This window comes from Saccopteryx bilineata, chromosome 5, assembly GCF_036850765.1.
Source record: "Saccopteryx bilineata isolate mSacBil1 chromosome 5, mSacBil1_pri_phased_curated, whole genome shotgun sequence".
NCBI classification, from domain to species: domain Eukaryota; kingdom Metazoa; phylum Chordata; class Mammalia; order Chiroptera; family Emballonuridae; genus Saccopteryx; species Saccopteryx bilineata.
In genome coordinates, this window is record NC_089494.1 from 265,056,444 (window position 1) to 265,083,770 (window position 27,327).

At 43.1% G+C, this 27,327-nt stretch overlaps 2 protein-coding genes across 6 annotated transcripts in view; both read left to right on the top strand.

Moving 5' to 3' along the window:
• The first annotated feature begins 1,840 nt into the window (after nucleotides 1-1,840).
• HAUS3 (HAUS augmin like complex subunit 3) lies at nucleotides 1,841-13,082 on the top strand. Its single transcript, XM_066278673.1, has 5 exons — nucleotides 1,841-1,937; nucleotides 3,049-4,242; nucleotides 6,106-6,545; nucleotides 8,415-8,643; nucleotides 12,849-13,082. The coding sequence occupies exons 2-5, from the start codon at nucleotides 3,334-3,336 to the stop codon at nucleotides 13,080-13,082; spliced, it is 1,812 nt and encodes a 603-aa protein (XP_066134770.1). The 5' UTR covers nucleotides 1,841-1,937; nucleotides 3,049-3,333.
• The window catches only part of POLN (DNA polymerase nu), a 171,184-nt gene continuing 145,744 nt past the window's right edge, over nucleotides 1,888-27,327 (top strand). For 4 of the 5 annotated variants that reach the window (XM_066278669.1, XM_066278671.1, XM_066278672.1 and 1 more), the window contains exon 1: nucleotides 15,857-16,009. In XM_066278669.1, the coding sequence (XP_066134766.1) occupies nucleotides 15,871-16,009 (139 nt within the window). In that variant the 5' untranslated portion in view covers nucleotides 15,857-15,870. Of the gene's footprint in view, nucleotides 1,938-15,856; nucleotides 16,010-27,327 lie in introns of those variants that run through there. The other variant, XM_066278668.1, reaches the window with a different exon arrangement.

Genomic DNA, 27,327 nt, shown 5'->3' on the forward strand with positions numbered 1-27,327 from the left:
CTAAATTCCAAATGCATCCTTGAGTACAGAAATGCCCTTATAAGTCAAGTTTTCCAAGAAAACTTTTAAAGTCTGTATAGTTGAACATACTGTGTTTGTCATTTGTGCTCTGGGGGTTAATACCATTGATTTTTACTTTATGTTTTCATGGTCTTTTTTTGTTTGTTTGTTTGTTTTGCTCCACTAACATTTCAATTAACTGTGGGTCTGTAATTCAAAAATCACATGGAGAATTTGTGGGCCTAGAAAATGACCTAGGAGTCAGTAGGAAAAGTGGACTTCTAGAAAAAGTTCCTGTGCTTGGGATTCACACTCCTGTCCCCCAGGTATCTTTCTATAAAGTGGCCCCTTTGCTTCTAGGCATCCTCTGTCTCCTCTGAGTTCCTCTTCACCATCTATAAATATCCCCAAGTTCCCTCTTAAAACAAACAACAAAACTCTGCTCCCAGCTCTGCAGTCCCACCCCCTCATCTCAAGTCTTTCTGCTCCTCTCTCTCTCTCTCTCTCTCTCTCTCTCTCTCCAATCTTTGCCTACTCAGCAAAATTTCTTGAAGGCACTGCCTGCATAGACTTCACTTCCTCCCTACAAGCCCGCTGAGCTCCCATCTCCTGCTCTAGCCCCCGCCCCCACCAATCCTTGTCGGTCACGGTTGGCTGAGGGGTTCCTCCTGGTCCAGGGACTCTAACCTAGCCTCCCAGCTCACCTGCAGGGCCCGGCTCCTCCCCCATTTCAGGGAGGCCACCCCCTAATGAACTCCTCCCTTCAATGTTTGTTTTCAGATCATTACTGTCTTCTATAAGAGAAGAGTAAAAAAGTAAAATAAATGAATAGAAAGTATCTTCAACTCGATTAATTTGTAACATCTGCCTTAGAACAGTCTTTTTTCTCCTTTGAAACATACTAAGAAACGTTATCCAGAAAGACTTCTGCCTTTCCCATGTCACACTAGACTAGGACATTGTCTATCAAGCACCTGGGGGGGGGGGGATAAAAACCTCGTATTTCGACGTTGGTTTGTAGAAGATGGGTATGTAAAAAACCGATTTTTGTTTGATAGAGATGTAAATAAGTTCCCTCCAATAGGAATGAACTACAGGGCATCAACTAGGTTTGCACCGGACTTTGCAACCTTATTTCAGCGCTCTTTCCTTCATTGACTACACCCGGGCTGCTTCTGGCGGTCTCCAAAATAGTGTTGCTGCATATGGAGTTTAAAAGGTCTTCAAAAGTTCTGTTTTGAAAATGGGACTGTGGAGGAAATCGGCTTTTGCTTCATGGTCAAATAACGTGCAAAATAACATTCATCGTAAGAGACTGTAAAGAGGAATAAAACAGGAGACCACCAAGCACTGCTCCGATTGCTGTGGACCCGGGACACGCTCACTCCCACGATGTCTCCGAGGGGCTTTGACCGGACACGGGCTCTGGGCCAAGGCTGCCCAGGTCACTCCGCAGGCGAGCGGTAGGGCCGGCTCTGTCCGCGCTCCCGACAGGTGGGCTGTCCTCTGGAAGCCTCTCACTAAAGGACGGAGGCTGGGGTCCCAGAGCGCAGGAAGCTCAACTGGGCAGAGCAGCAGAACAGGCCGGATAGGCGCAGGGGGCAGGGGGCAGGGGGCAGGGTCAAGGCCCGGCGGGCAGTGCGAGGCCGAACTTCCCGCAAGATCCCGGCCCCGCCCCTGTCCCCGCCTTGGGCGCGCCCCCGAGAAGGAAGCCAATCAGCTTGCGCCCTGCAAAGTAGTCACCCGCCCTCTGCCCTACCGCTTTCGATACCACGCCTGCGCAAACGGTCGGTCCGCGGCCCCGACTGTGTCTTCTGCGCGTGCGCAGTGACGCGGTCCCGTGAGGCAGTGCGAGGCGCGGGGCGCGGAGCTCGGCGGCGGCGACTGCAGCGGTGGAGGCGGCTGAGGCTGAAGAGGCGCGAGTGGAGTTTCCTGAGGTGAGGACTGTCGGCCTCGCAGCTCTGGGCGTCGTGGGACGCCGGGTTGTGGGGGCGCCGCGAATTCCTCTGGTGTCTCCTCTTTTTTTCCGGGTTTCCCCTGGGGATTTTCTTCAGGAGCGCGAACAGCGGTCGCAAGGCTCAGTCGGAGCCCCCGGGTCAGGAGGCCGGGGCCGGGGGCGCGAGGGGCGCAGGTGAGGGAGAGAGGGGCGCCGGCGAGGGGCCTCGGGTGAGGGAGCGGGGGGCGCCGGCGAGGGAGCGGGAGACGCGGGCGAGGGAGAGAGGGGCGCCGGCGCGAGAGAGAGGGCCTCCCGAGGGCCGGCCCCCGCGTCGGCCCTGAGGCGCGGTGGGGGCGCCGGCGAGGGAGCGGGAGACGCGGGCGAGGGAGAGAGGGGCGCCGGCGAGAGAGAGAGGGCCCCCCGAGGGCTGGCCCCCGCGTCGGCCCTGAGGCGCGGTGGGGACGCCGGCGAGGGAGCGGGGGGCGCGGGCGAGGGAGAGAGGGCCCCCCGAGGGCCGGCCCCCGCGTCGGCCCTGAGGCGCGGTGGGGACGCCGGCGAGGGAGCGGGGGGCGCGGGCGAGGGAGAGAGGGCCCCCCGAGGGCCGGCCCCCGCGTCGGCCCTGAGGCGCGGTGGGGGCGCGGGCGGGCGCGCGGAGCCCCGCGGTCAGGCTGTCCCCCGCCGGGTCCGTCGGTCTGTGGCGCCGGCTCCGGGGCTCTGTGGACGTGTTGTCTTACGAACTCGCCCACTTGCCGGAAGTGAAGGACACCCGTGCCCGCGCCGGGAAGGGGACTCAGTCGCGGGGGACACGTCCCCGCTGTCCGGGCGGCGGTTCCCGCGTGTGTCCGGCGGACGGGGTGCGGGCTCCGTGGTCACTGTTGAGCGGCCGCCCTCACAAACCCTAACGCGGTGATCTCTGTCCTCACTTGGGCAGCGCAGGGAAAAGGGGCTGCTGAACTGCGTGATGCTTGGTCTTCTTTATTTTGAATTTAAAATGGTTTATGTGAAGCCACTTCATCTTTTGAAAAACAAGATCTTCACGTTAAAACGTGGTTTTCATGATTGTTGCGGTGTTCTGAGTGTCTGTTAATTTCGTTTTTCTTTCTCCTCATCAGACGTCTCGGCGACAGCTGCCTCTGCGTTAGATGGCCCCCAACGCCATCTGATGTGTGTCTACATTGTCCTTTTAAAAAGTTACAGTCCCCTTCTTTGTGGTCTAATACTTGTTTGTTTTTTCTCCACTAGGAGAAATCATTATAGATCCTAAAAATACCTTCCTCGTCTCTGCAGACTTATCATACAATTAGTTTTGTTTGTATTTGGACTTGTTTCCTTAATATCAATGCCCTAAAGTCATAGCAATTACAAAAAAAAAAAAAAAAAAATTGGGTAGTTAAACCATGAGTTGTGGGAAAGAATTCGTGGAAACATTAAAAAAAATTAATTATCCCAAAGCTGATGCTCTTAATGGGGAAGATTTTGACTGGTTGTTTGAGACTGTCGAGGGTAAGTCCTTTTTGAAATGGTTTTGTGGGAATGTGAACGAACGGAATGTGTTGTCTGAGGAGGAATTGGAAGCTTTCGGCGTTCTTCAGAAGTCGGGCAAGCCCATCCTAGAAGGAGCAGCATTGGATGAAGCGCTTAAGACCCGCGAAACTCCTAATTTGAAGACACCCACCCTGGATGACAAAGAGCTAGAGAAATTAGAGAATGAGCTTCAAACTCTGCAGAAATTAAAGAACCTAAAAATTCAGCGACGTAATAAATGCCAGTTGATGGCTTCGGTAACTATGCACAGATACCTGAGGTTAAATGCTAAAGAGGAGGAAGCCACTAAAAAGCTGAAGCAGAGTCAAGGAATTCTGAATGCTATGACTGCTAAGATTAAGAGTGAACTTCAGGCTCTTACTGATGGAGTTGCAAAATTGATGATGTTCTTCAGACCTTCAAATTTAGGTCCAGGGACAAGTCCACTGGTGTTTTTATCTCAGTTTTCCTTGGAAAAATACCTCAGCCAAGAAGAGCAAAGCACAGCAGCATTAACCTTATATACCAAAAAACAGTTCTTTCAAGGAATACACGAAGTAGTTGAAAGTTCAAATGAAGAAAATTTTCAGCTTTTAGATATACAAGCACCGTCCATTTGTGATACTCAAGAAATTCTTGAGGAGAGACAACTAGAGATGGTTAGGCTGCAGCTAGCATACATTTGTGCGCAACATCAATTAATTCACTTGAAAGCAAGAAATTTGAGTATGAAGTCAAGTATAGAATGGGCAGAGGAGAATCTTCATACTCTCACTAGCAAGGTAGGTATGAGAAACGAGGCTGGATTTGTATTGCAATTACTGTTAGTAATGGGAGATTAATATTGATGCTAAAGTGTTTTAGAAAGGATATAATAAAGTTATTTTGTTTTATTTAGTGCTTAGTTGTGATACATGTCGGTGTGTCATACAATTAAAAAAATAAAAAGATCCTTAGTGGAGGGCAGAATAGTAATTATAACCCCAGACACATTAGCTAATTTTGTTTATTTATTTTTTTTACACAGAGACAGAGTGGGTCAGAGAGAGGGATAGACAGGGACAGACAGGAACAGAGAGAGATGAGAAGCATCAATCATCAGTTTTTCGTTATGATACCTTAGTTGTTCATTGATTGCTTTTTCACATGTGCCTTGACCTACAGCAGACCGAGTAACCCCTTGCTCAAGCCAGTGACCTTGGGTCCAAGCTGGTGAGCCTTTGCTCAAACCAGATGAGCCTGCACTTAAGCTGGCAACCTTGGGGTCTTGAACCTGGGTCCTCCGCATCCCAGTCCGACACTCTATCCACTGCGCCAGGCGCGTTAGCTAGTTTTAAAAGCATATTCTGGCCCTGGCCGGTTGGCTCAGCGGTAGAGCATCAGCCTGGCGTACAGGAGTCCTGGGTTCGATTCCTGGCCAGGGCACACAGGAGAAGCGCCCATCTGCTTCTCCACCCCTCCCCCTCTCCTTCCTCTCTCTCTCTCTCGTCCCCTCCCGCAGTGAGGCTCCATTGGAGCAAAGATGGCCCGGGTGCTGGGGATGGCTCTGTGGCCTCTGCCTCAGGCGCTGGAATGGCTCTGGAATGGCTCTGGATGCAACAGAGCGACGCCCCAGATGGGCAGAGCATCGCCCCCTGGTGGGTGTGCCTGGTGGATCCCAGTCGGGCGCATGCGGGAGTCTGTCTGACTGCCTCCCCGTTTCCAGAAAATGGAAAATGGAAAAATTAGATATACAAGCACCGTCCATTTGTGATACTCAAGAAATTCTTGAGGAGAGACAACTAGAGATGGTTAGGCTGCAGCTAGCATACATTTGTGCGCAACATCAATTAATTCACTTGAAAGCAAGAAATTTGAGTATGAAGTCAAGTATAGAATGGGCAGAGGAGAATCTTCATACTCTCACTAGCAAGGTAGGTATGAGAAACGAGGCTGGATTTGTGAAAAATGAAAAATGGAAAAAATTTAAAAATTAAATAAATAAATAAAATCATATTTTGACTTTGAAATTTGTGATAGTTCAGGTACAGACACACTGAAATTTCCTTCTTGTATGAGTAAAGAACCTTATTGCTATGTTTGTGGGTATTCTGCCTTGTTTGCTCTGACCAGAGTGGGATGTTAATGCGGTTATATACCCAGTTTAGTGGACTGAAACCAAGATTCTGTTGAAAATATATAGCTGTATAGCAGATATCCATTTGCTGTCATGGAAAGGTTGCTTTTTTGATAATTTAACCACCAAATAGTTGGGTAAAAATACAGCTTTCTGAAACTATATACTAGCACCAAATTAGTTACTGTAACTGGCAAACTTTGGAATAATATGTAAATTCCTGTCAGTCTGTAGAATTGCTAAACTCAGCTGACAAATGGGAATAACTACTGAGATTATTTTAATTTTGAGAAAAATTTAAATAGCATACATTTACAGTCAGTGGGTAGTGTGCTAATAATTTTGGCGTTTCACTTGACTTGGTCCACACTTTTTCTTTTAAAACTGTGATTTTAGCTTTTGCTGATAGGAAATTATTTTTTATTATTATGCCTGTGATCTGATAACCTAAAATGGAAATTGAAAATAATTTTTAAACTCTTTGAACTTTACACATACAGTTTGAAATGTAACTGCTTTCTTTGTGTAGGCTCTTGGAAAAGATAACTTGGATGCTAAAATTTCTAGTTTGAACAATCACATTCGGACACTTGAAGAACAAATTATGCATATAAAAGACAAAAGTTTGCCTGCTCTGATAAAAGAGAATGCCCAGTTATTGAATATGCCAGTTGTAAAGGGAGATTTTGATCTGCAGATTGCCAAACAAGACTATTATACAGCAAGGCAAGAGTTAGTTTTAAATCAGCTAATAAAGCAAAAGGCATCATTTGAACTTCTGCAGTTATCATATGAAATTGAATTGAGAAAGCATTGGGACATACATCGTCAACTTGAAAATTTAGTTCAAGAACTTAGTCAAAGTAACACGATGCTCCACCAGCGATTAGAAATGCTAGCTGACCCATCAATATCTCAGCAGATAAATCCAAGGAGTACTATTGATACCAAGGATTATTCTACTCACAGGTATGCTTCATTGTTTCTGTAGTAATTATTTTTCCTCTTGTTTTGTAAAAACTAGAGAGAGTTTGAACTGAAGTTGTGGAAGATTAAAAAATTCTTTGTACTCTGTTTTTTACTTCTTTATTCTCCCATGTTTATATGTTTCTTTTTCCTTTTTAATTTTTTGCTCCCTTTACCATTCATGTTAAATGTAGAAGTAGCTTCTGTAGAGCTGAGAGGATTGGGGTGGAGGAATGAAAGTATATGAGATCTTAACATTTAGCACCATAATTTAGATGCCTTATTTTAGATTTGGGGCCGTAGTTTACTGCATGAAGTTTGAATATAGATTAGTGTACAGGAGGTTTCACTGGGCAGAGAATTGACTGCATCTGGAGAAGGTAGCAGTAGAGAGGGGTGAAGACTTCAATTGTGTCTAGTCAGGTGAATCAGTGAGAATGGTAGCTCCCCATCTTTTCTGGATGTCTAAGCAATTGATGGGATGGGATTACTGAAATTGGAAGGTTAAAGTAGTAGTCAAAGGTCTCAACAATCTGAATCCTCCTGTTTTTTCTCTAGGACAAGAAGAAAATCATCTAATCCTTTATTTATTTATTAGAAAGAGAGGGAGGGAGAGAGATGAGAAGCATCAGCTTATAGTTGTGGCACTTTTAGTTGTTCATTGATTGCTTCTCATATGTGCCTTGACTGGGGGCGCCAGCCAGCGAGCTTGGGCGTAAAGTCAGCAACCATGGGATCATGTCAATGATCCCATGCTCAAGCCGGCGGCACCATGCTCAAGCTGGTGAGCCTGCGTTCAAGCCAGATGAGCCCGCATTCAAGCCACATGAGCCTGTGCTCAAGCCAACTACCTTGGGGTTTTGAACCTGAGACCTCAGTGTCCCAGATTGATGCTCTATCCACTGCACCACCACTGGTTGGGCTAAAAAAATTTGTTTTTGTTAATGAAGTGAGGGGCATAGATAGGGTTGCCTCATTGCACAATTTCAGAGGGTGGCATTGACATCATGATTTATGTGAATGGCACGCCTGAAAATTGTGTAGTTTTATCCCACTAGAACAAAATTGACGGCCTTGGGCTTGAATCAGTTTTATGAAGTCTGTTGTAACATGGTAAAATTATTTAAAAATAGACACACACACTTTTTATTTATAAGAAAAAGAGCAGACTCTTTTTGTCAGATGTGTGTAGATGGTGCTTTCTCTCTTTTTTACATTTGTCCAGTAGGATTCTTCTGCCATTAATGTTTGAAGTGTTGAAGCGACCTCATGATTCATCAAGAATTTAATTTGTCAGCCAAATATAGATAAGACTAGAGTAGCAAGTTTACTATTAAAGTTTATGTAGCTCTTTATCATTTACTTTTTAAATATTTTACATTTTTCTATTTTCAAATTTTCTCTTAAATCAATCTTACAATCTTTTAACATAGTAAGGTATTAATGTGAAAATTAAGTCTCAGATTGACTTGGCCTAGGTAGGTCTCATATAATAACCAGAATTTTGACCAAGGGCTTCTGTTTCAAGTTCATTGTCATTTCTGCTACGTCATAGTTGTATTCTGTGAAAGAAGTGTTTTCTTAGGAGGTATCTCTGAAATGTACTTTGTTTGAAGTAGGTTAATGGCCATTAAAGTAAAATTTTATATTTTTTAAATGGGAAAACTGGGAATTCAGATATAATAACTTGAATATATATTCCTATAGTGAAATAGTATTTTATTTGGAATGTTTTCAGTTTCTTGGTTTAACAGTAGACAGATTAATATGTTAAGCTGTTAGCTAGCCCCCAAAATGCTCCATATACAGTAGATTATAATTTTGAAAACTACTGACTAGATGATTTCTCTAATTTTTATTTTCACATTTTAGGCTTTATCAGCTTTTAGAAGGAGATAATAAGAAAAAAGAATTGTTTATAACCCATGGAAACCTGGAGGAAGTGACTGAGAAATTAAAACAGGATATTTCTTTAGTACAAGAACAGTTGGCAGTATCTGCTCAAGAGCATTCTTTCTTTCTATCCAAATTGAATAATGATGTGGACATGCTTTGTGATGCTTTGTATCAAGGAGGAAACCAGCTTTTGCTTAGTGATCAGGTGGGTACATGGCATAGTAATTTAAAATGCTTTAAAAAATAATGTTCATGGTCAAAGACACTAAAGAAAATGTTCATTTGAGGAAAATACTACTCCAAATCCTGTTGCTTTAGCACCAAGATTATTTTTTTTATATCATAGTTTTTGTCCACATGTAAATACATTTTTTCAGATTCCATAGTGTGCACAACGCTTTTAAAGTTTATGAAGTATTTTAGACAAGGAAATGTAATACTGATAATTAAAATAATAATTATAAGCCTGACCAGGCTGTGGCACAGTGGATAGAGCGTCGGACTGGGATGCAGAGGACTCAGGTTCAAGACCCCAAGGTTGCCAGCTTGGGCGCGGGCTCATCTGGTTTGAGCAAAAGCCCACCAGCTTGAACCCAAGGTCGCTGGCTCCAGGAAGGGGTTACTTGGCCTGCAGAAGGCCCGCGGTCAAGGCACATATGAGAAAGCAATCAATGAACAACTAAGGTGTTGCAACGCGCAATGAAAAACTAATGATTGATGCTTCTCATCTCTCTCCATTCCTGTCTGTCTGTCCCTGTCTATCCCTCTCTCTGACTCACTCTCTGTCTCTGTTAAAAAAATAAAAAAATAAAAAAAAAATAAATCCACTCCTGATTTATTTTCACTTATCTTAGCAAATAGAAGATTGATGTTATATTTTTAAAATACTGTCTACACTTAATGATAGCATGCTTTTCCTAATAGCATTCCCCTTCCTTTTTCAAGGGGTAAGCTACTATGCTTATTTTTATCATTTGCTTTCTCTTATTTGTAGTTTTATTAGACATGTATGTATTCCTAGAATATATTTTGTTTAGTTCTGTGTGTTTTTGAACTTTATATACATGGTATTGTTTTGGATGTATTATTCAGTAACTTGTTTGTTTCTTTTTTTTTTTCTTTTTTTTTTCTTTTTTTTTGTATTTTTCTGAAGCTGGAAACAGGGAGGCAGTCAGACTCCCGCATGCGCCCGACCGGGATCCACCCGGCATGCCCACCAGGGGGCGATGCTCTGCCCACCAGGGGCGATGCTCTGCCCATCCAGGGCGTCACTCTGTTGCGACCAGTGCCACTCTAGCGCCTGAGGCAGAGGCCATAGAGACATCCTCAGCGCCCTGACCCACTTTGCTCCAATGGAGCCTTGGCTGTGGGAGGGGAAGAGAGAGACAGAGAGGAAGGAGAGGGGGAGGGGTGGAGAAGCAGATGGGCGCTTCTCCTGTGTGCCCTGGCTGGGAATCAAACCCAGGACTTCCGCACGCCAGGCCGATGCTCTACCACTGAGCCAACCGGCCAGGGCCACTTGTTTGTTTCTTAATATGATTTTACAGTAATATTCGACCATGTTGATAGTGTGCAGATCTGTAGCTCATTTATGGTTTTTTTCTTTTATATATATTTAGTATTTCATTGTATGAAAGCATGATTTAATTATATGTTCTGTTGATAGACATTTAGGTTATTTCTAGTTTTGGGTATTGTAGATCACACTGCTATGTATGGATAGTTTTGTTGCTCATCTAATAGTTGAATATTCATGTGCATGTACACACACATATACTCATTCTCGCGCTCACACGGAAGTGGGATTGCTGGATCACAGGTTCAATCATCAAATTGTTTTCCAAAATGGTTGTGCCATATTGTACCAGCAGTATCTAAGAGATGTTATTTATCCATATTCTTTTTTTTCTTCAGCAAGAGAGGGGGGGAGGGCAGACAGGGACAGACAGACAGGAAGGGAAAGAGGTGAGAAGCATCAACTTGTAGTTGCTACACCTTAGTTGTTCATTGATTGCTTTCTCATATGTGCTGGGGGCCTCCAGCCAAGCCAGTGACCCCATGTTCAAGCCAGCAACCTTGGGGCTCAAACCAGTGACCCTGTGCTCAAGCTGGTGAGCTCATGCTCAAGCTGTGACCTCGGGATTTTGAACCTGAGTTCTCAGTGTCCCAGGCCAATACTCTGTCCCAATGGTAGTCAACCTGGTCCCTACTACCCACTAGTGGGCGCTCCAGCTTTCATGGTGGGCGGTAGCGGAGCAACTAAAGTATCATATAAATAAAAATATAGATTTAGGCCCTGGCTGGTTGGCTCAGCGGTAGATCGTTGGCCTGGCGTGCAGGAGTCCTGGGTTCGATTTCCGGCCAGGGCACACAGGAGAGGCGCCCATTTGCTTCTCCACCCCTCCCCCTCTCCTTCCTCTCTATCTCTCTCTTCCCCTCCCGCAGCGTGGCCTGGGCGCTGGGGATGGCTCTGTGGCCTCTGCCTCAGGCGCTAGAATCTAGAATGGCTCTGGACACAACAGAGTGATGCCCCAGAGGGGCAGAGCATCGCCCCCTGGTGGGCATGCCAGGTGGATCCCGGACAGGCGCATGCGGAAGTCTGTCTGACTGCCTCCCCGTTTCCAGCTTCGGAAAAATGAAAAAAAAAAAAAAAAAAATCTATATATATATATATATATAGATTTAACTCTAATAAGTTGTTTTATAAAGATTTATTCTGCCAAACTTAGCGAAAATCGACATAAAGTACTTGTTAAGTAATTATCATATGCTTTAACTTGCTGTAACTGCTTTATAAGTTTTATAAAGTGAAGTTACTTTCCTACTATTTATAAATCACTATTACTGTGGAACCGTGGGCAGTTAGAAAATTTTACTACTAACAGATACAAAAGTGGGCGGTCGGTATAAAAAGGTTGACTACCCCTGCTCTATCCACTGCTCACTGCATGGTCAGGCTGTCCATATTCTTTTCATCACATAGCATTAACATTTCTCTCAATCTGTGGATACAAAATTAGTATCACCCTGAGGTTGTGATTTATATTTCCCTGCTTATTAGGGAGGTTGAGCTTCCTTTCAGTTGTTTACTGGCCATTTATCATTTTCTGAAAATTGCTTGTTTATCTCCTTTGCCTGCTTTAGATTTTTTGTTTTAATTGTTTATAAGAGATATTTATATATTTAAAATGCTAATCCTGCCTGACCTGTGATGGCGCAGTGGATAAAGCATTGACCTGGAAATGCTGAGGTTGCCCGTTCGAAACCCTGGGCTTGCCTGGTCAAGGCACATATGGGAGTTGATGCTTCCAGCTCCTCCCCCCTTCTCTCTCTCACTGTCTCTCTCTCCTCTCTCTCCCTCTCTGTCTCTCCTCTCTAAAAATGAATAAATAAAATAAAATAAAATGCTAATCCTTTATTACTTATGTGTGTTATATATATTTACTCCCTACTTATGGCTTGTCTTTTGTATTTTTATAGTTATTTTGTTTTGGGGTTTTGTTTTGTTTGTTTTAGGATTTTAATTTTGATGTTATTTGTCACTCTTTATCGTTTGATCTTTTTTATGTCTTTTTTTGTATGTCTTGTTAAAGTTTGCCCTTAACATCATGATAGTCCCTGTTACTTTATTTTAGGATACTGTTCAATTTTAGTTCTTTAATCCACTAGGATTTTATTTTTATGTATGACATGAAGCAGAGTTCTAATTTTCTTTTCTTTTGCATTACTAAATTGTTCCATCACCATTTATTTGAAGCATACAAATTTTTTTTTTTTTTTTATATTTTATTTATTGATTTTTAGAGAGAGAGAGAGAGAGAGAGAGAGAGAAGGGGGAGGAGCAGGAAGCATCAACTCCCATATGTGCCTTGACCAGGCAAGCCCAAGGTTTCGAACCGGGAACCTGTGTTCCAGGTCGGTGCTTTATCCCACTGCGCCACCACAGGTCAGGCTGAAGCATACAAATTTAAAATGACAATCTTTTGGTTAAGGGAACCCCTTATCATTATGAATAAATGACCCTTAAATGCTTTTTGCCTTCATGTCTGTTCTGTTAGATAGTATGGATGCTACCAGTTCTGAACCTTAAACTGAGTTCAAAGTTTAAGAGTCTTTGGAGGACCTAGTTGATTCCTGTCTGGGCCATAATTCTAACCAAGGGTTCTTCCACTCTCAGCCATCCTGATCTTAAGGTGTTGGTGTCCTTGAGTCATTCGCTTATTTTCTTATGAAGAGTGTCTCTTGTTTCACCTCCCACCTTCCGTGAACCTTGGACTTTGATTTTTCCCTTACCCATCTTGTCTTAAGAATCATAGGTTTTTATTCTTTACATGTAAATTGCATTTTAAATTTATGATTGGTGCTGCAAATAGAGCTCTTGCATTAAAAGCCTTTTAATTTTTCTTTTAGGAATTAATGGAGCTGTTTCATCAAGTTGAGGTTCAACTGAATAAGTTAAATCATCGTCTTACTGATATTCTTGCTGATGTGAAGACAAAAAGAAAAATTTTGTCATCTAACAAACTGCATCAAATGGAAAGAGAATTATATGTATATTTTTTAAAAGATCAAGATTATCTGAAAGATATTGTGGAGAATTTAGAAAACAAATCAAAGATTAAGGCTGTTGATCTCAAAGATTGAAAATTGCTAAAAACTGAATCTTGACTATATATGCTTATGTTTTACATAATAGGAGGAGAATATAGCTAATAAATACTACAATTTTAAATTCAAGGTCAATGGGACATTTAATTTGATGAATTTGAGTATTTTATCAGTTTTTTTTTATCTTTATATAACATGTTTGTTCAGAGTACCAGGGTATTATATGACTTGAACATTTGCTTGATGGCGCTTAGTCCTTGTAACTTTTTACTTCTAGGGGAAAGGCATTACAATAGCAGCCCCCTTATCTGTAGTTTTGCTTTCTACTGTTTTAGTTACTCTCAGTGAACCATGGTCTGAAAATAGTAAATGGGAAATTCCAGAAATAGATAATTCATAAGTTTTATTTATTTTTTTATAAGGATTTTGAGAGTGGAAGGAAGGAAAACATCAGTTTGTTTCGCTTATTTATACATTCATTGATTGATTTTTGTATGTGCCCTGACCAGGGATCGAACTCACAACCTTGGCATACCAGGATGACACTCTAACCAACTGAGCTACCCAGCCAGGGCCAACAATTCATAAGTTTTAAATTGCGCACCGTTCTAAATAGTGTGATGAAATCTCACAGTAACCTGCTTGGTCCAACCTGGGATGTGAATCATTCTTTTATCTAACATCTCAATGCTGGGTGTTGTCTGCCTGTTAGCCACGTAGCTGTCTCGATTATCAGATCAGCTGTCATAGTATCACAAGGCTTGTGTCCTTATCACAGTGCTTGTGTCCACGTCACCCTTACTTTACTTATAAGGACCCCAAAGTACAAGAGTAGTGATGCTGGCAATTTGGATACACCAAAGAGAAGTCGTAAAATTCTTCCTTTAAGTGAAAATACATATATAGGAAAACCAGTGTATATATAGGGTTTTGTCTGGTTTCAGGTATTCATTAGAAGTCTTGGGATGTATTCCCTGTGGATAAAGGGGGGGGGAACTACTGTATTATATAATCCAAATACTGTATGTATACTTTTTTGAAAGAGAGAAGGAGGGAGAGGGGAAATAGAAGCGTCAGCTCGTTTCACTTAGTTGTGCCATTGATAGCTTTTCATATGTGCTCTGATGGCGGGGTGGGCCAGGCAGTTTGTCTCAAACTGGCAACTCAGAGGTCAAATCCTGACTGGGGTTCAAACAGGTGACCTTGGGATTTAGTGACCTTGGGATAAATGACCCAGGGCTCAAGCTGGTGACCTTGGTGCTCTAGGATAACGCTATAACCACTGTGCCACCAGCCAGGGCCAATGCAAGTATTTCTTAAGTGTTGTGTCTCTCCTTTACTAATTTTTTTTTGGAAATAGAAATTTTCTCTTAAGTATCTTTTTAAAATTCTAGACCTTTGAATCAGCACTGTTTAAGCTGTAGACCTTAATATATAGAATAGCAATTGTATATTTGATTGTAAAGTAAAATCCTGCCATTGTAACTATATTCTCTCATAATTTTCTGCTGTAGACTTTGAGACTCAATGTTCTTAGACAACACCAAATGTCAACTTTCCATGGGCAACTGTTCATTTTACATGCTGGGTCCCAGGGACTCAAAATTTCTGCAAGTTATTTTAGTACTGCTTTGAACTTCAGTGTGATTTACACATGAATGACTTTTCAAATGAAATTTTAAAATTCTATAGTTGTGATTGTTCAAAAGATCCATAATGCTATTTTAATAAGTTTCTTTTGTGTAGAAATACATTTTTAAATGTTGGACTGTATTAGTTGGGATACAAATGTAGTATTTGGACAATTAGAAATTATTTTAAGAGTTGGTATAAAATAATTTGAAGTAGCTCATTTATCAGTTATCACATCAAATGCATCTTTGTGCCTGATTTATATATGGCCTGTGTTATATACCATGTATAGAGAAAATACATAGGTATTACTTTCAAGAATATTCTTGTTACAAGAATATATTACCTGCCCTTTATATAACTTACAGGTGATCTTTATGGAATTTTTCAACTGTGACCATCAGAAAATGGGTGTGTGTAGGTGATCTAAGATGAGTCCTAATAATTTTGCAATCCATTGAGCAAAAATGTTTTGCCAGTTATTTGTACCTTATTTAACATTTTATGAAGTAGATCTTAATACGTTTGAAAATTTCATAGCAAAAATTTTGTCTCGTATTTTGCTGTTAGCTCCTCATGGATAACTTTTCCTTTTTTTTTTTCTTATTCTACCTTGGAATAGAGAATTAAAAATTTTTTTTCTTCAGTAATGTGGGATAAATATGTCACCTGGTTTCCTGTCTAATGAAATAATAAATTCTGTTTTGATTAGTGCCAAATATGTTAATGTTGACTAGCTGCTTGATTGTTTGAACTATTCCTTCCAGACCTCACCCCCTCAGCCCAAGGGTCCAGTAGAGCTCAGCAATACAAGTGAAAGGATGTTAGGTTATAGAGTGTCATAATTATGCAAGTTAGTTAAAAATAATTTAATGTTCACTAGATTTGTATATTTGAAGATTATAATAGCTGTTTGAAATTTCAGAAAGTATTTGAGTAAATTGCTTGCTTCAAAATTGCTTAACTAGAAAATATGTTTTCTGCTTTGTTACTTATCATAATACCCCAAATGAGCCTCTGTTGCTTTCTTCTTACTACCCTGTATGTGATGGGGACAATTTATACCTATTTCTTGTGGTTAATATAGTAATTTTCATGAAAGTCAGTACATAAAAAATTTCAAATTACTTGTTTCTTATTTTGAAGTCTCAAAATTAATATATAGGTATGTTTATCTTACGTTTAGGATTTTATGAAAATGGACAATTATGAGGCATTTGTAGGCTTTGATCTCTGTAAGATACCACTCTCCAGTGTTGCTCAGAAGATTTTGTCTGCTATGCATTCAGGTGATTTAGTGGAGTCTAAGAATGGGAGAAACAATGAAAAGAGTGAGTAATTTTTGTTACTTTGATGTTAACAATTCTTTTAAAAAATTTTAAATTGATTTTTGAGAGAAACAGAGCGAGAAGCATCAACTTGTAGTGGCTTTACTTTAGTTTGTCATTGGTTGTTTCTCCTATGTGCCTTGATTGGAGGGCTCAGTCTGAGCCAATGACCTTTTGGGGTCAAGTCAGTGATCCAGCGCTCAAACTAGTGACCCTGTGTTCAAGCTGGCAAGCTTGTGCTCAAACTGGCGACCTCAGTGTTCTGGCTCAGTGCCCTATCCACTGCACTACCACTGCTCAGGCTGATGTTAATAATTCTTAAGACTAAGATTTGCAAATGAAATGTAGCAAAATCATTCTATAGAACAAAAGTACTGTAGAGAACTTCCATTATAGAATTCTGTGAACAAATGGAGCCCAGCTCCTTCTCACTTGACTCATTCAGTGGTAACTGGCCTTCTGCTCACTCAATTTTACATTCTTAGTCCGTAATTGCTTTTATTTAGTTAGTTATTTTTTATTTTATTTTTTCAGAAGACAGAGTCAGACAGAGGGATAGATAGGGACAGGCAGACATGAATGGAGAGAGATGAGAAACATCAACCACTGATTGCTTTCTCACATGTGCCTTGACCGTGGGCCTTCAGCAGACGGAGTAACCCCTTGCTTGAGCCACGACCTTGGGTCCAAGCTGGTGAGCTTTGCTCAAACCAGATGAGGCCACACTCAAGCTGGCGACCTCGGGGATCTCAAACCTGGGTCCTCCACATCCCAGTCCAACGCTCTAGCCACTGCACCACCGCCTGGTCAGGCATTAATTGCTTTAAAAATGTAACACTCTCCTCCTTGTCCCAGATTTTTCTGTCCGACATTCCTTTAGAATCGGATCAGTGGTGTAAGTAACCTCAAAAGATAGGATCTCTTTGACAGTGCCTTTTGCTTCAGGCTTAGCTCTCAGGTCATTGAACCTGTACATAGCACAGTCAGCCTTCCATATCTGCGGATCCAACCAACTGCCAATCAAAATATTAGAAAAAAATTAAAATCCCAGAAAGTTCCATAAAGCAGCAAAACTTGAATTTGTCATGTACCCAGCACTGTGCTGAGTCTGCACAAATGAAGTGATGTTTAGGCATACCCTGCTATATAGTCTTTATGTCAGTATAGATCAGGGGTCCCCAAACTAAGACCTGCAGGCTGCATGTGGCCCCCTGAGGCCATTTATCCAGCCCCCGCCACACTTCCGGAAGGGGCACCTTTTTCATTGGTGGTCAGTGAGAGGAGCATAGTTCCCATTGAAATACTGTTCAGTTTGTTGATTTAAATTTACTTGTTCTTTATTTTAAATATTGTATTTGTTCCCGTTTTTTTTTTTACTTTAAAATAAGGTATGTGCAGTGTGCATAGGGATTTGTTCATAGTTTTTTTTATAGTCTGGCCCTCCAACAGTCTGAGGAACAGTGAACTGGCCCCCTGTGTAAAATGTTTGGGGACCCCTGGTATAGATGATACGAAAATACTACACCATTTTGTTTACAAGGATTTTGGTAGCCCTGGGAGTCCTGGAACTGATCTTCCGTTGATACTGAAGATGTCTATGTTTGCTTATTGTGTGTTGTAGACAAGAGAAGTGTTTTTTTATGATGTATATATTATACTGACATAGAAATATGTAAATTCTTAGGGGGTGAGGGTGAAACTGTGTATACATATGTGTTCATGATATGGTATAATAGTAAAAGCTTGACATGCTCACAAGTGGGACTGTTGTTTATTTCTTTTCTCCCGAGTATTAGAAGTGATATAATGGAATAATTATATTGAGATGAAATATTTGAGAGTATTGACAAAACAGTGCAAGTGCATTTTTATAATTAAGATATAGTAGCATTTAACAATCTATTCATATACAGGCATATGTTCCCTTTGTGTCTTACCGAAGTCACTAATAAATGAAGTAGTAAGAATTTTTGGGTGTGGACTAGTGTTTTAGGGAGAATGATGCTGGTGGGGGGAGTATTAAAGAAAGATAAAAATTCAAACATCAAAGTGCTTTCTTCTTTATTCTATATACTTTGTAAAATAAAAACAGTGTGCACTTGACAGGTAGAAATGTACTTCCCTTCAGAAACTGATAATGAAATACCTCTGGGTAGCTATAATATGAGTCTGTTCAGAAAAATTTCTGGCAGTCAGCCCATCTCACGAACTCTCTTGTCGTATCCTAGTTTTCATAAACTTATGGAGAAAATAATGGAAAAAGATTTTTTTTGTTAAGTGTTTTGAATTTGAAAAAAGTGGATTTTCATAAGGATTCTGCATGCATTATCTATTGTTACATAACACTGTTACTGCCAGCTTAGTGACTTAAAGCAACACATTGGTTATCTCACAGTTTCTGTGGGTCAGGAGCCTGGACCCAGCTTAGCTGGGACCTCTGCAGGGCTGCAGTACATGTGTCAGCCAGGGCTGGAGTGTCATCTGAGGCTTGAATGGGGAAGCATTTGCTTCCAAGCTCACATGGTTCTTGGCAAAATTCAGTTCTTTCTGCAAGGTTCTGGGTATAGGCAGCTTCCCCTCTGCCCACAGGCAGCTTTTTATGTTACAGCAGTTTGCTTTTTCTTTTCCTTTTCCTGTTTGTTTGTTTGTTTGTTTGTTTGTTTGGAGAGGCAGGCAGAGAGAGAAAGACAGGAGCATCGAGCTGCACCTGTATGTGCCCTGACGGGGATCGAACCAGCAAACTCTGTGTTCCAGGCCAACATTCCAGCCAACTGAGATATTCAGCTAGTGCTTAATTTTTTGTTGATTTTTTTTTAGAGATACAGAGAAAGGAAGAGAGGGAGGAGAGAGAAGGGAAGCATTTGTTATTACACTCAGTTGTGCATATTTTTGGTTGTATTTTTGACCAGGGATTGAACCTGCACAACCTTGTTGTTTTGGGTCAATGCTCTTAACCAACTGATCTAACCAACAGGGCCAGCAGCTTGCTTTTTCAGTCAACAAGAGTGACATTAGAGTCTTGTGTAGCATCATCACAAGCATCCTATCACCTTTGCTTTATTCTGCGGTTTAGAAGTGAGTCAGCAAGTCTCACCTCCACTCATGGGGAAGGAGTTTACAAGGGCCTGAATAATAGGAGGCATGGGGCACGGGACTACCTTAGAGTCTGTCTGCTACTGAGTCCTGCCAGCTTTATTTCATAGGGATTTGAATTGAAGTTGGATTGCTAGTGGGTTACTGATAAATGATGCTGGACCTATGACCTTATTATTCCTGGACTCTTGTCACATGCTGAGCTTTTCTTATCTCTTAAGAGTAAAATACTGTAAATTAGCATTTAATTTCTGAAAGCCCATTTCATACCAAATAAATATCAAACTGGATCTCAGAAGTTAATGGAAATAAATTACAAATATACCATACTTGCTTTTACACTAAAATAAGACCAGACATTATTAATGTTATATGTCACTTTGGGATCTACTTTTTCTGATCTGCTAGACTGAGGTATCTTAAAATACAAATCCAGGCCCTGGCCGGTTGGCTCAGCGGTAGAGCGTCGGCCTGGCGTGCGGGGGACCCAGGTTCGATTCCTGGCCAGGGCACATAGGAGAAGCGCCCATTTGCTTCTCCACCCCCCCCCCTTCCTCTCTGTCTCTCTCTTCCCCTCCCGCAGCCAAGGCTCCATTGGAGCAAGGATGGCCCGGGCGCTGGGGATGGCTCCTTGGCCTCTGCCCCAGGCGCTAGAGTGGCTCTGGTCGTGGCAGAGTGTCGCCCCCTGGTGGGCGTGCCGGGTGGATCCCTGTCGGGCGCATGCGGGAGTCTGTCTGACTGTCTCTCCCCGTTTCCAGCTTCAGAAAAGAAAAAAAAAATACAAATCCAATAAGGATCAAACTGTATAAACTTTTTTTATTTTATTGATTGATTTTACAGACATAAGGGGGGGAGCAAGGAGTATCAACTCATAGTTGCTCCACTTTAGTTGTTCATTGGTTGCTTGTTGTATGTGCCTTGACCAGGCAAGCCCATGGTTTTGAACCGGCAACTTCAGCATTCCAGGTTGATGCTTTATCCACTGTGCCACCACAGGTCAGGCTGTATAAACTTCTTGCAAAGGATAGGACTATATAAAACTTTTTATTTAAAAACGCTTCTCTGTGAAAAAGGAAAAGATGCAAAATCTAAAAGTGCAGCTTAATAAATTCAAATAAAGAGGACTTCATGTAACTACTACTTATATTGCCAACAACTTACAATTTCCTTCTTACTTAGAGCCCTCTCCCTGCTCAGCAATAATCATTATCTTGACTTTTTATGGCAACCACTTCTCATTTTCTAAACGCGGTCATTTTGTATTGCTCCAAATACTTATTTCCCACACCAGAGTCTGTCCTTCCCTTCTGAGTCACATGGTCAGACTACATAGCTCAGTCTTCTTACAGTCAGGTGTGACCAAGTGGCAGGTTCTTGTCAGTGGGGCGCGCATTTTGTTTTTAGTTTAGTCCTAAAAAGGTTCAGCCTGCCTTCCCTCCAGTTGGAACCTGAAATTGACTCCTTTCCAACCTTGCAAATGATAGCAGTGTCCTAGAGGATTGTGGAACAACGTGCGGGAAGGAACCTGGGTCCCAGAGTGACTTCATGAAACAGCTGCACCACCAGCTGAGGCCACTCAGCTCAACCTGAGAGAAAAAAACTTAACTTTTTGTTCTTTAAGCCACTGTATTTTATTGTTGGGTCTTTTGTGACTAATAGTTTAGCTTTTTATCCCAACTCATACACCTTTAACCTTAAATTTGCAATAGGGTTTATTTGATTTGAATTTTCATTGTTCAATAATGCCACTGAAAGTCTTCGGTAAATACTGGGTGAGGAGTTTTCAGTATGTTTTCGAGGCTGTCAGCTGACCCGGTGCTATGATTATGCTTATGATTAAGCACATGTTTATTAAATTATATGTCTGTTTTGTCTAAGTATCTATAGAGATCAAATAATGTTTTCTAGTGTACATTTATCCAGATTCTTTTTCATTTTAACTTGATAAGGCTTATAGGTGAAAATGGTGTTTTCCAGAAAAATAAAAATATTTTTACAGACATTGCAAATTATGAGTTTGAGGGCCCTAAAGGTAGATATTTGTTAAGATCTGATTCTTTCATGTGAAATGTTTTATTCTCATCTCCTGGAGGTCTTTGCAATTTCCAGGAGATGAAAATTGTTTTGTCAAAAAGAAACTGACAAAATAGATCTATTTTTATTATAGTCATTCTAGTCAAGAGTATATGGGTAAATAATTTATATTATGTTTATTTCTACCCAATAAACATAAGACCGTTATGTCTAATCACAGCAAACCCTGCCAGATGCTGGATGTCAGTTTGCACTGCCCTGATTCAGGGCTGTTTTCTTTCTTCCTTGAATTCATAGTGGTTTTCTAATTGCTGTTTGCCTTCAGTTTACCACTTCAGTCTTGCCTGCGTTAGAAGGAGCTCAGCTCTTGTCCTTGTTCTGTCGTCCTTTTTTGCCCCATTCAGATTTGACGGTAACTTCCACACCTGTGACATTTTCCAACTTTCTACTTACCCATTTTTTTTTCTCTCCTTCACTCACAACTGAGAGGTGAAATTAGCATTTTTACAAGGATCTGCTCAAATACTTCTTCCATCATCTGAAAGCCTTATTGGAAGTCATGCATTTGATGCAAGTGCAGCTCAGTTTAGAGAACTTACTGTGAAGTGTTTTGGGGGCTTTAACTGTTGCTCTGCTCCCCAGTCCCTCCCTCACCCTGAAACTCCCTGCAGGCACAACCCAGTCTGGTTCTGCAGTTGGTGCAGGGAGAGCTGTGTGAGAGCGCCCCTGGTGTTTGGAGTTTGGCCATGCTTGGGCTGGCACTGATGACGTCATCACTGTTGGAATATGAATGGCGGCAGTGCAGTTAAAACTTTCACTAGGGCCTGACCTGAGGTGGCGCAGTGGATAAAGCGTCAACCTGGAAATGCTAAGGTCGCCGATTCAAAACCCTGGGCTTGCCTGGTCAAGGCACATATGGGAGTTGATGCTTCCAGCTCCTCCCTCCTTCTCTCTCTCTGTCTCTCCTCTCTCTCTCTCTCCCTCTCGTTCTCTCTCCCTCTCTCTCTCCTCTCTAAAAATGAATAAATAAAAAACAAAACAAAAAAAAACTTTCACTAGGGGCCCTGGTCAGGTGGCCCAATGGATAAAGCATTGACCAGACATGCCAGAGGTCATGGGTTCGACCCTCAGTCAGGGCACGTAGGAGAAGCAATCAATGAGTACACAACTAAATGGAACAAGTGAAAAACTAGTTGATACTTGTTTCTCCCTCCCCCCTTCTCTCCCCCTTCCTCGCTCTTTCAAATCAAATCAAAAGGAAACTCACTGGAGGTGGCTGGTCTCGACCAGTGGGAGATTTTTCCTGGCTGCTGGACATGACTGCATGGCTAACAATGGAATTGGTGGCTGTAGTTGGGAATAATAGATCATTTGGAAGAAGACAAAGACTTAGCAATTAAAGGCTAAATGTAATAACTAGGTTTCCCTTGTAACCTAAAAGGAGACCACCTGTAGCCACAGTCCAGTACATAGTTGGATTGCTCCTCAGCCCTGGTAGGGGTGCTACCTTACGGTCAGGGCCTTGGTCAGGAAGAGGGACCAGACTCTGCGATGTTAATTGGTACATTCAAATCTTGAATCCCAGACACCTCTGGCACCTGCAAAAGTGGCCACTCCCCTGCTAACAGCTAGTGCCCCACCCCCAGCTTGAAGACAACACAGGAGGCTTTTGTCTTGAAAAAAAATACATGCTCCCTTTGGGAACTGCCCTCTCCTTCCCTTCTGACTATACGGAACCAGGCCAAGAAATACGAGGCCTGTTAGTAGGGTGTATGAGTAGAAGGGTCAATCAGGGTACAGGAATTGTAGTCATTGAACAGGGAATATTTAAAGCATTTTAACTAGTAATGAGATTATCTACCAAAGAGTAAAGAGAAGTATAAAGATTATGGTAATAGCAGCTACCTAAGGTAGAGTGCTGAAGGAAGGAACAAAATTAGGCTTGGCCAGTTATGTCTACCAGCCTCTGCTATCTGCTACCCCAGTACACGCAGCCTGGGCTCTGGGGCCAGATGGAGGCTGTGTGTGCGCCCCGCAGAATGGCGCTCCCACTCGCTGCTTCTGATCTAGGCGTTGTGTCGCTGAATGTTGAACCTTCCAACATAGACCAAACACTGAATTACCACCCTTTGAGAGCAACAGCCAGTTACTTGCTAGGAAGTTGACCTCACAACCTCTGTGTCCCCAAAGCTACAGAGATTTTTTTTTTCTTTTTTTTTCTTTCTGAAGCTGGAAACGGGGAGAGACAGTCAGACAGACTCCCGCATGCGCCCGACCGGGATCCACCCGGCCCGCCCACCAGGGGCGACGCTCTGCCCACCAGGGGGCGATGCTCTGCCCCTCCGGGGGGTCGCTTTGCCGCGACCAGAGCCACTCTAGTGCCTGGGGCAGAGGCCAAGGAGCCATCCCCAGCACCCGGGCCATCTTTGCTCCAATGGAGCCTTGGCTGCGGGAGGGGAAGAGAGAGAGAGAGAGGAAGGAGGGGGTGGGGGGTGGAGAAGCAAATGGGCGCTTCTCATATGTGCCCTGGCCGGGAATCAAACTCGGGTCCCCCCCGCACGCCAGGCCGACACTCTACCGCTGAGCCAACCAGCCAGGGCCAAAGCTACAGAGATTGATCGAGAATGGCTTGGAAATGTGTTCTAGACATAAGTTTGCAGGGCCTCAGTAAGCTCTGTCATTCAAGGCTCAAAGAGTGTTTGGTCCACTGATGCATAGTCCCACTTAGTATTGTGTCAGACATGGGAACCCACTTTACAGCAGAGGAGCTGCAGTGGACTCCCACCAGTCACATACCCATAAACAGCCTCATGGAGTGGCAGAGTGGCCTTAGCAGGCACGGCTCAAGTGCCAGCCTGGGTATGATGCCCTGCAGTGATGGAGCAGGACCTCCAGGGTGCAGTGGACACTGGACATCAGTGACCACAACAGGGTGAAGTGTCCCCATATGTATAATTATGTACATAAACCAAAAAGTGGAAGGAAGAGTGGCCTTGCCTACCAACACTGGGTTCTGCAGGTTGTCCTGACTCCCAGAGGGACAGCAGCAGGGGCACAGGAAGAGTACCCTACAATTCCAAGTTCAGCTTGAGCCCAGTCATTTCAAGTTCCTTATGCGAAGAGACTGGCAGGCAAGGAATGTCATCTCCGCCCTGCTGCGGATGAACGTCCAGGCCATTATAAGTCAGGGCTGCTGTTACGTAATGGAGGCAGGGAAGCATATACTTTGCACCAGGTGATACGATTGGTCACCTTTTGGGCCCCTGTCCAAATTTCTTTTTTTTTTTTTTTTTTTCTGAAGCTGGAAATGGGGAGAGACAGTCAGACAGACTCCCGCATGCGCCCGACTGGAATCCACCCGCCATGCCCACCAGGGGCGACGCTCTGCCCACCAGGGGGCGATGCTCTGCCCCTCCGGGGTGTCGCTCTGCCGCGACCAGAGCCACTCCAGCGCCTAGGGTAGAGGCCAAGGAGCCATCCCCAGCGCCCGGGCCATCTTTGCTCCAATGGAGCCTTGGCTGCGGAAGGGGAAGAGAGAGACAGAGAGGAAGGAGGGGGGTGTGGAGAAGCAAATGGGCGCCTCTCCTATGTGCCCTGGCCGGGAATCGAACCCAGGTCCCCCGCACGCCAGGCCAACGCTCTACCGCTGAGCCAACCGGCCAGGGCCGGGCCCCTGTCCAAATTTCATAGCACACAACAATCCTAGCATGAGAAGGGCATGATGACCAGGGGCTTAAACCTCTCAGGGATGAGGGTTTGGTCACCGCATCAGGAAGCTACCTAGACCACAGAGGTGCTCAGCCAGGGCGAGGGGACCTGAAGATGGGTCACGGAGGAGGGAGGTGAATATCATTTGCAACTTTGAGATGAGTAGCAGTGCCATTATCTTTTCTTTTAAAAGTTTTCTTTAGAAAGAAGGCTACCAGGATCCTGAGGTAGGTGTTCCAGACTGCATCTGAAGCAAGTGGTTGTAACATAGTGAGCTGCCATGTAGGGCTGCAGTGAGCACCAGGGCTGGGTCCTGCGGGTGGACTGCTCATAGCACGGCACCTCCTGGTGATTGCCTCAGCTGCGAAGAGCTGCTTGGCTCAATGGCACATTGCTTTCCTAGGAGCAACCAATTCATTGACTGATTGGTGCTGGATATAAAGGCCCAGCTCCCTAGACCCAACAGGGGACAACTCTGCCAGGGCCACATCAGCTCCAGAACAGGCCTTTGTAGTGACTGCATCTCGATTCAGTCCTCTTGCCTTCACTCCCCTGCAGACATTGATTCTGAGAGCACTCTGCAGTAACCTTTTTGAACACAGACCATCTCTTAGCTACCTACAGCAAGATACGTGCCAGTGTACATGTATACCATATTCATGTACGCAAATGAGGAGATTCGATAGCTGATTTTAAAAATGGGAGGCTCAGGCTGGTTGGCTCAGAGCATTAGCCCAGCATGTGGATGTCCTGGGTTCGATTCCTGGTCAGGGCACATAGGAGGAGCGCCCATCTGCTTCTCAATCCCTCCCCCTTCCCTCTCTTTCTTCCCCTCCTGCAGCCATGGTTTGATTGGTTTGAGAGAGTCCCTCCCACCCCCAAAGCGGAGAATGGCTCTGTGGAGCCTCCACCTCGGGTGCTAAAAATAGCTCAGGTGCAAAGCAACTTCCCTAAATGGGCAGAGCATCACCAGTAGGGGGCTTTCCTGGTGAATCCTCATTGGGGGCACATGTGGAGTCTGTCTCTCTGCCTCCCCTCTTCTCACTTAAAAAAAAAAAGAATAAAAATGGGTTCATATATTGCCTGACCAGGTGGATAAAGCATTGGCCTGGGATGCTGAGGACCCAAGTGTGAAACCCCAAGGTTGCCAGCTTGAGCACAGGGATCACTGACTTGAGCTTGGGATCATTGACATGTCCCCATGGTCGCTGGCTTGAGCCCAAGGTTGCTGGCTTGAGCGAGGGGTCACTGGCTCATCTGGAGCCCTGCAGTCAAGGCACATAGGAGAATGTAATCAATGAACAACTAAGGTGCCACAACAAAGAATTGATGCTTCTCATCTTTCTCCCTTCCTGTCTGTCCCTCCACCTCTCGCATGCATGAGAAAAAAAAAGGGGGATCATATTCACTGATTTCTGCTTCAAATTAACTGTTAATAGCTCTAAGTCATTCTTTTAAATGGCTATCGCTTCACAGTGTGGATGTTACATAATTTATTCATCAACTTCCCTCTGTTTTTGGTATCTGCTTTGTTTCCAGTCCTTTGCCATAAAGCAATACTGCCATAAATGTTTTGATTTAAACCTATTTACTGTTGCATATATTTCTATGAAACAGATATCCAGGAGTGAGTTTGTTTGGTTAGATGATTTATATCTTTTAAATGTTTGTTTTTATTTATGTTACAGATGCACACTCACACACAGCACAACACATATATGCTAAGTTTATAGCTCAGACTTTCACGAACTGAACACCCCTGTCACCTTCACCCAGATCAAGAATTAGAACATTAGTGGCACCCAAGAAGCCCATCTTTGCTCTCCTTGAGTCAGTTGATTTTTTTCCCAACTCCCAAAGGTGATGCATGTATTTTTAATTTTAATAAGTGTTGACAGCTGCTTTGCAAAAGGATTCTAACTACAGCAGCTCCTCAACGTGGTTTTGTTATCACTTTGATGAATGAAGTGTCATAGCAACTTAACTCTTTTCTATAGCAATAAGCCTAAGGTATAATGGGTTTTCTTTCAAGTCACAGAACCTATTGACAAGGTTAAGTGAGGACCTGCTATACCCACATTTTTACCTATCCCCATCCTCTCCAATTATATTTAATTTTTCATTTACCTGACTGTTAGTGAGTTTGAGCCGTTATATCAAGTTTATTTGCTTTTTGCGTTTGCTATTTTGTGTATTACCGCTTCTTATCTTTTGCATATTTTCCTATTGTCCTTTTTTTGTCAATGTATGAGACTAGTTGTAAAATACAAGTATTAATCCTTTGTTGTTTTGTCCCAAGTAGTTTTCTCAATGTATTATTTTCTTTTAGCAGCGGTGCTAGTTATACTATCCCTATTTCTTTTCTTCTTTTTTTTTTTCTTGTTTTAGAGAGAAAGAGACAGGAAAAGAGAGATGAGAAGCATCAGCTTGTAGTTATGACACTTTAGTTGTTTTTGATTGCTTCTCATACATGCCTTGACCAGGGG

What these genes read in the sequence shown, in the direction of transcription:
- HAUS3 (XM_066278673.1), top strand. Translation starts at nt 3,334, where the DNA reads ATGAGTTGTGGGAAAGAATTCGTGGAAACATTAAAAAAAATTAATTAT. An exon ending in AAGGATTATTCTACTCACAG is followed by an intron (nt 6,546 to 8,414) that starts GTATGCTTCATT and finishes TTCACATTTTAG; the next exon opens with GCTTTATCAGCTTTTAGAAG. An exon ending in AGCTTTTGCTTAGTGATCAG is followed by an intron (nt 8,644 to 12,848) that starts GTGGGTACATGG and finishes TTTTTCTTTTAG; the next exon opens with GAATTAATGGAGCTGTTTCA.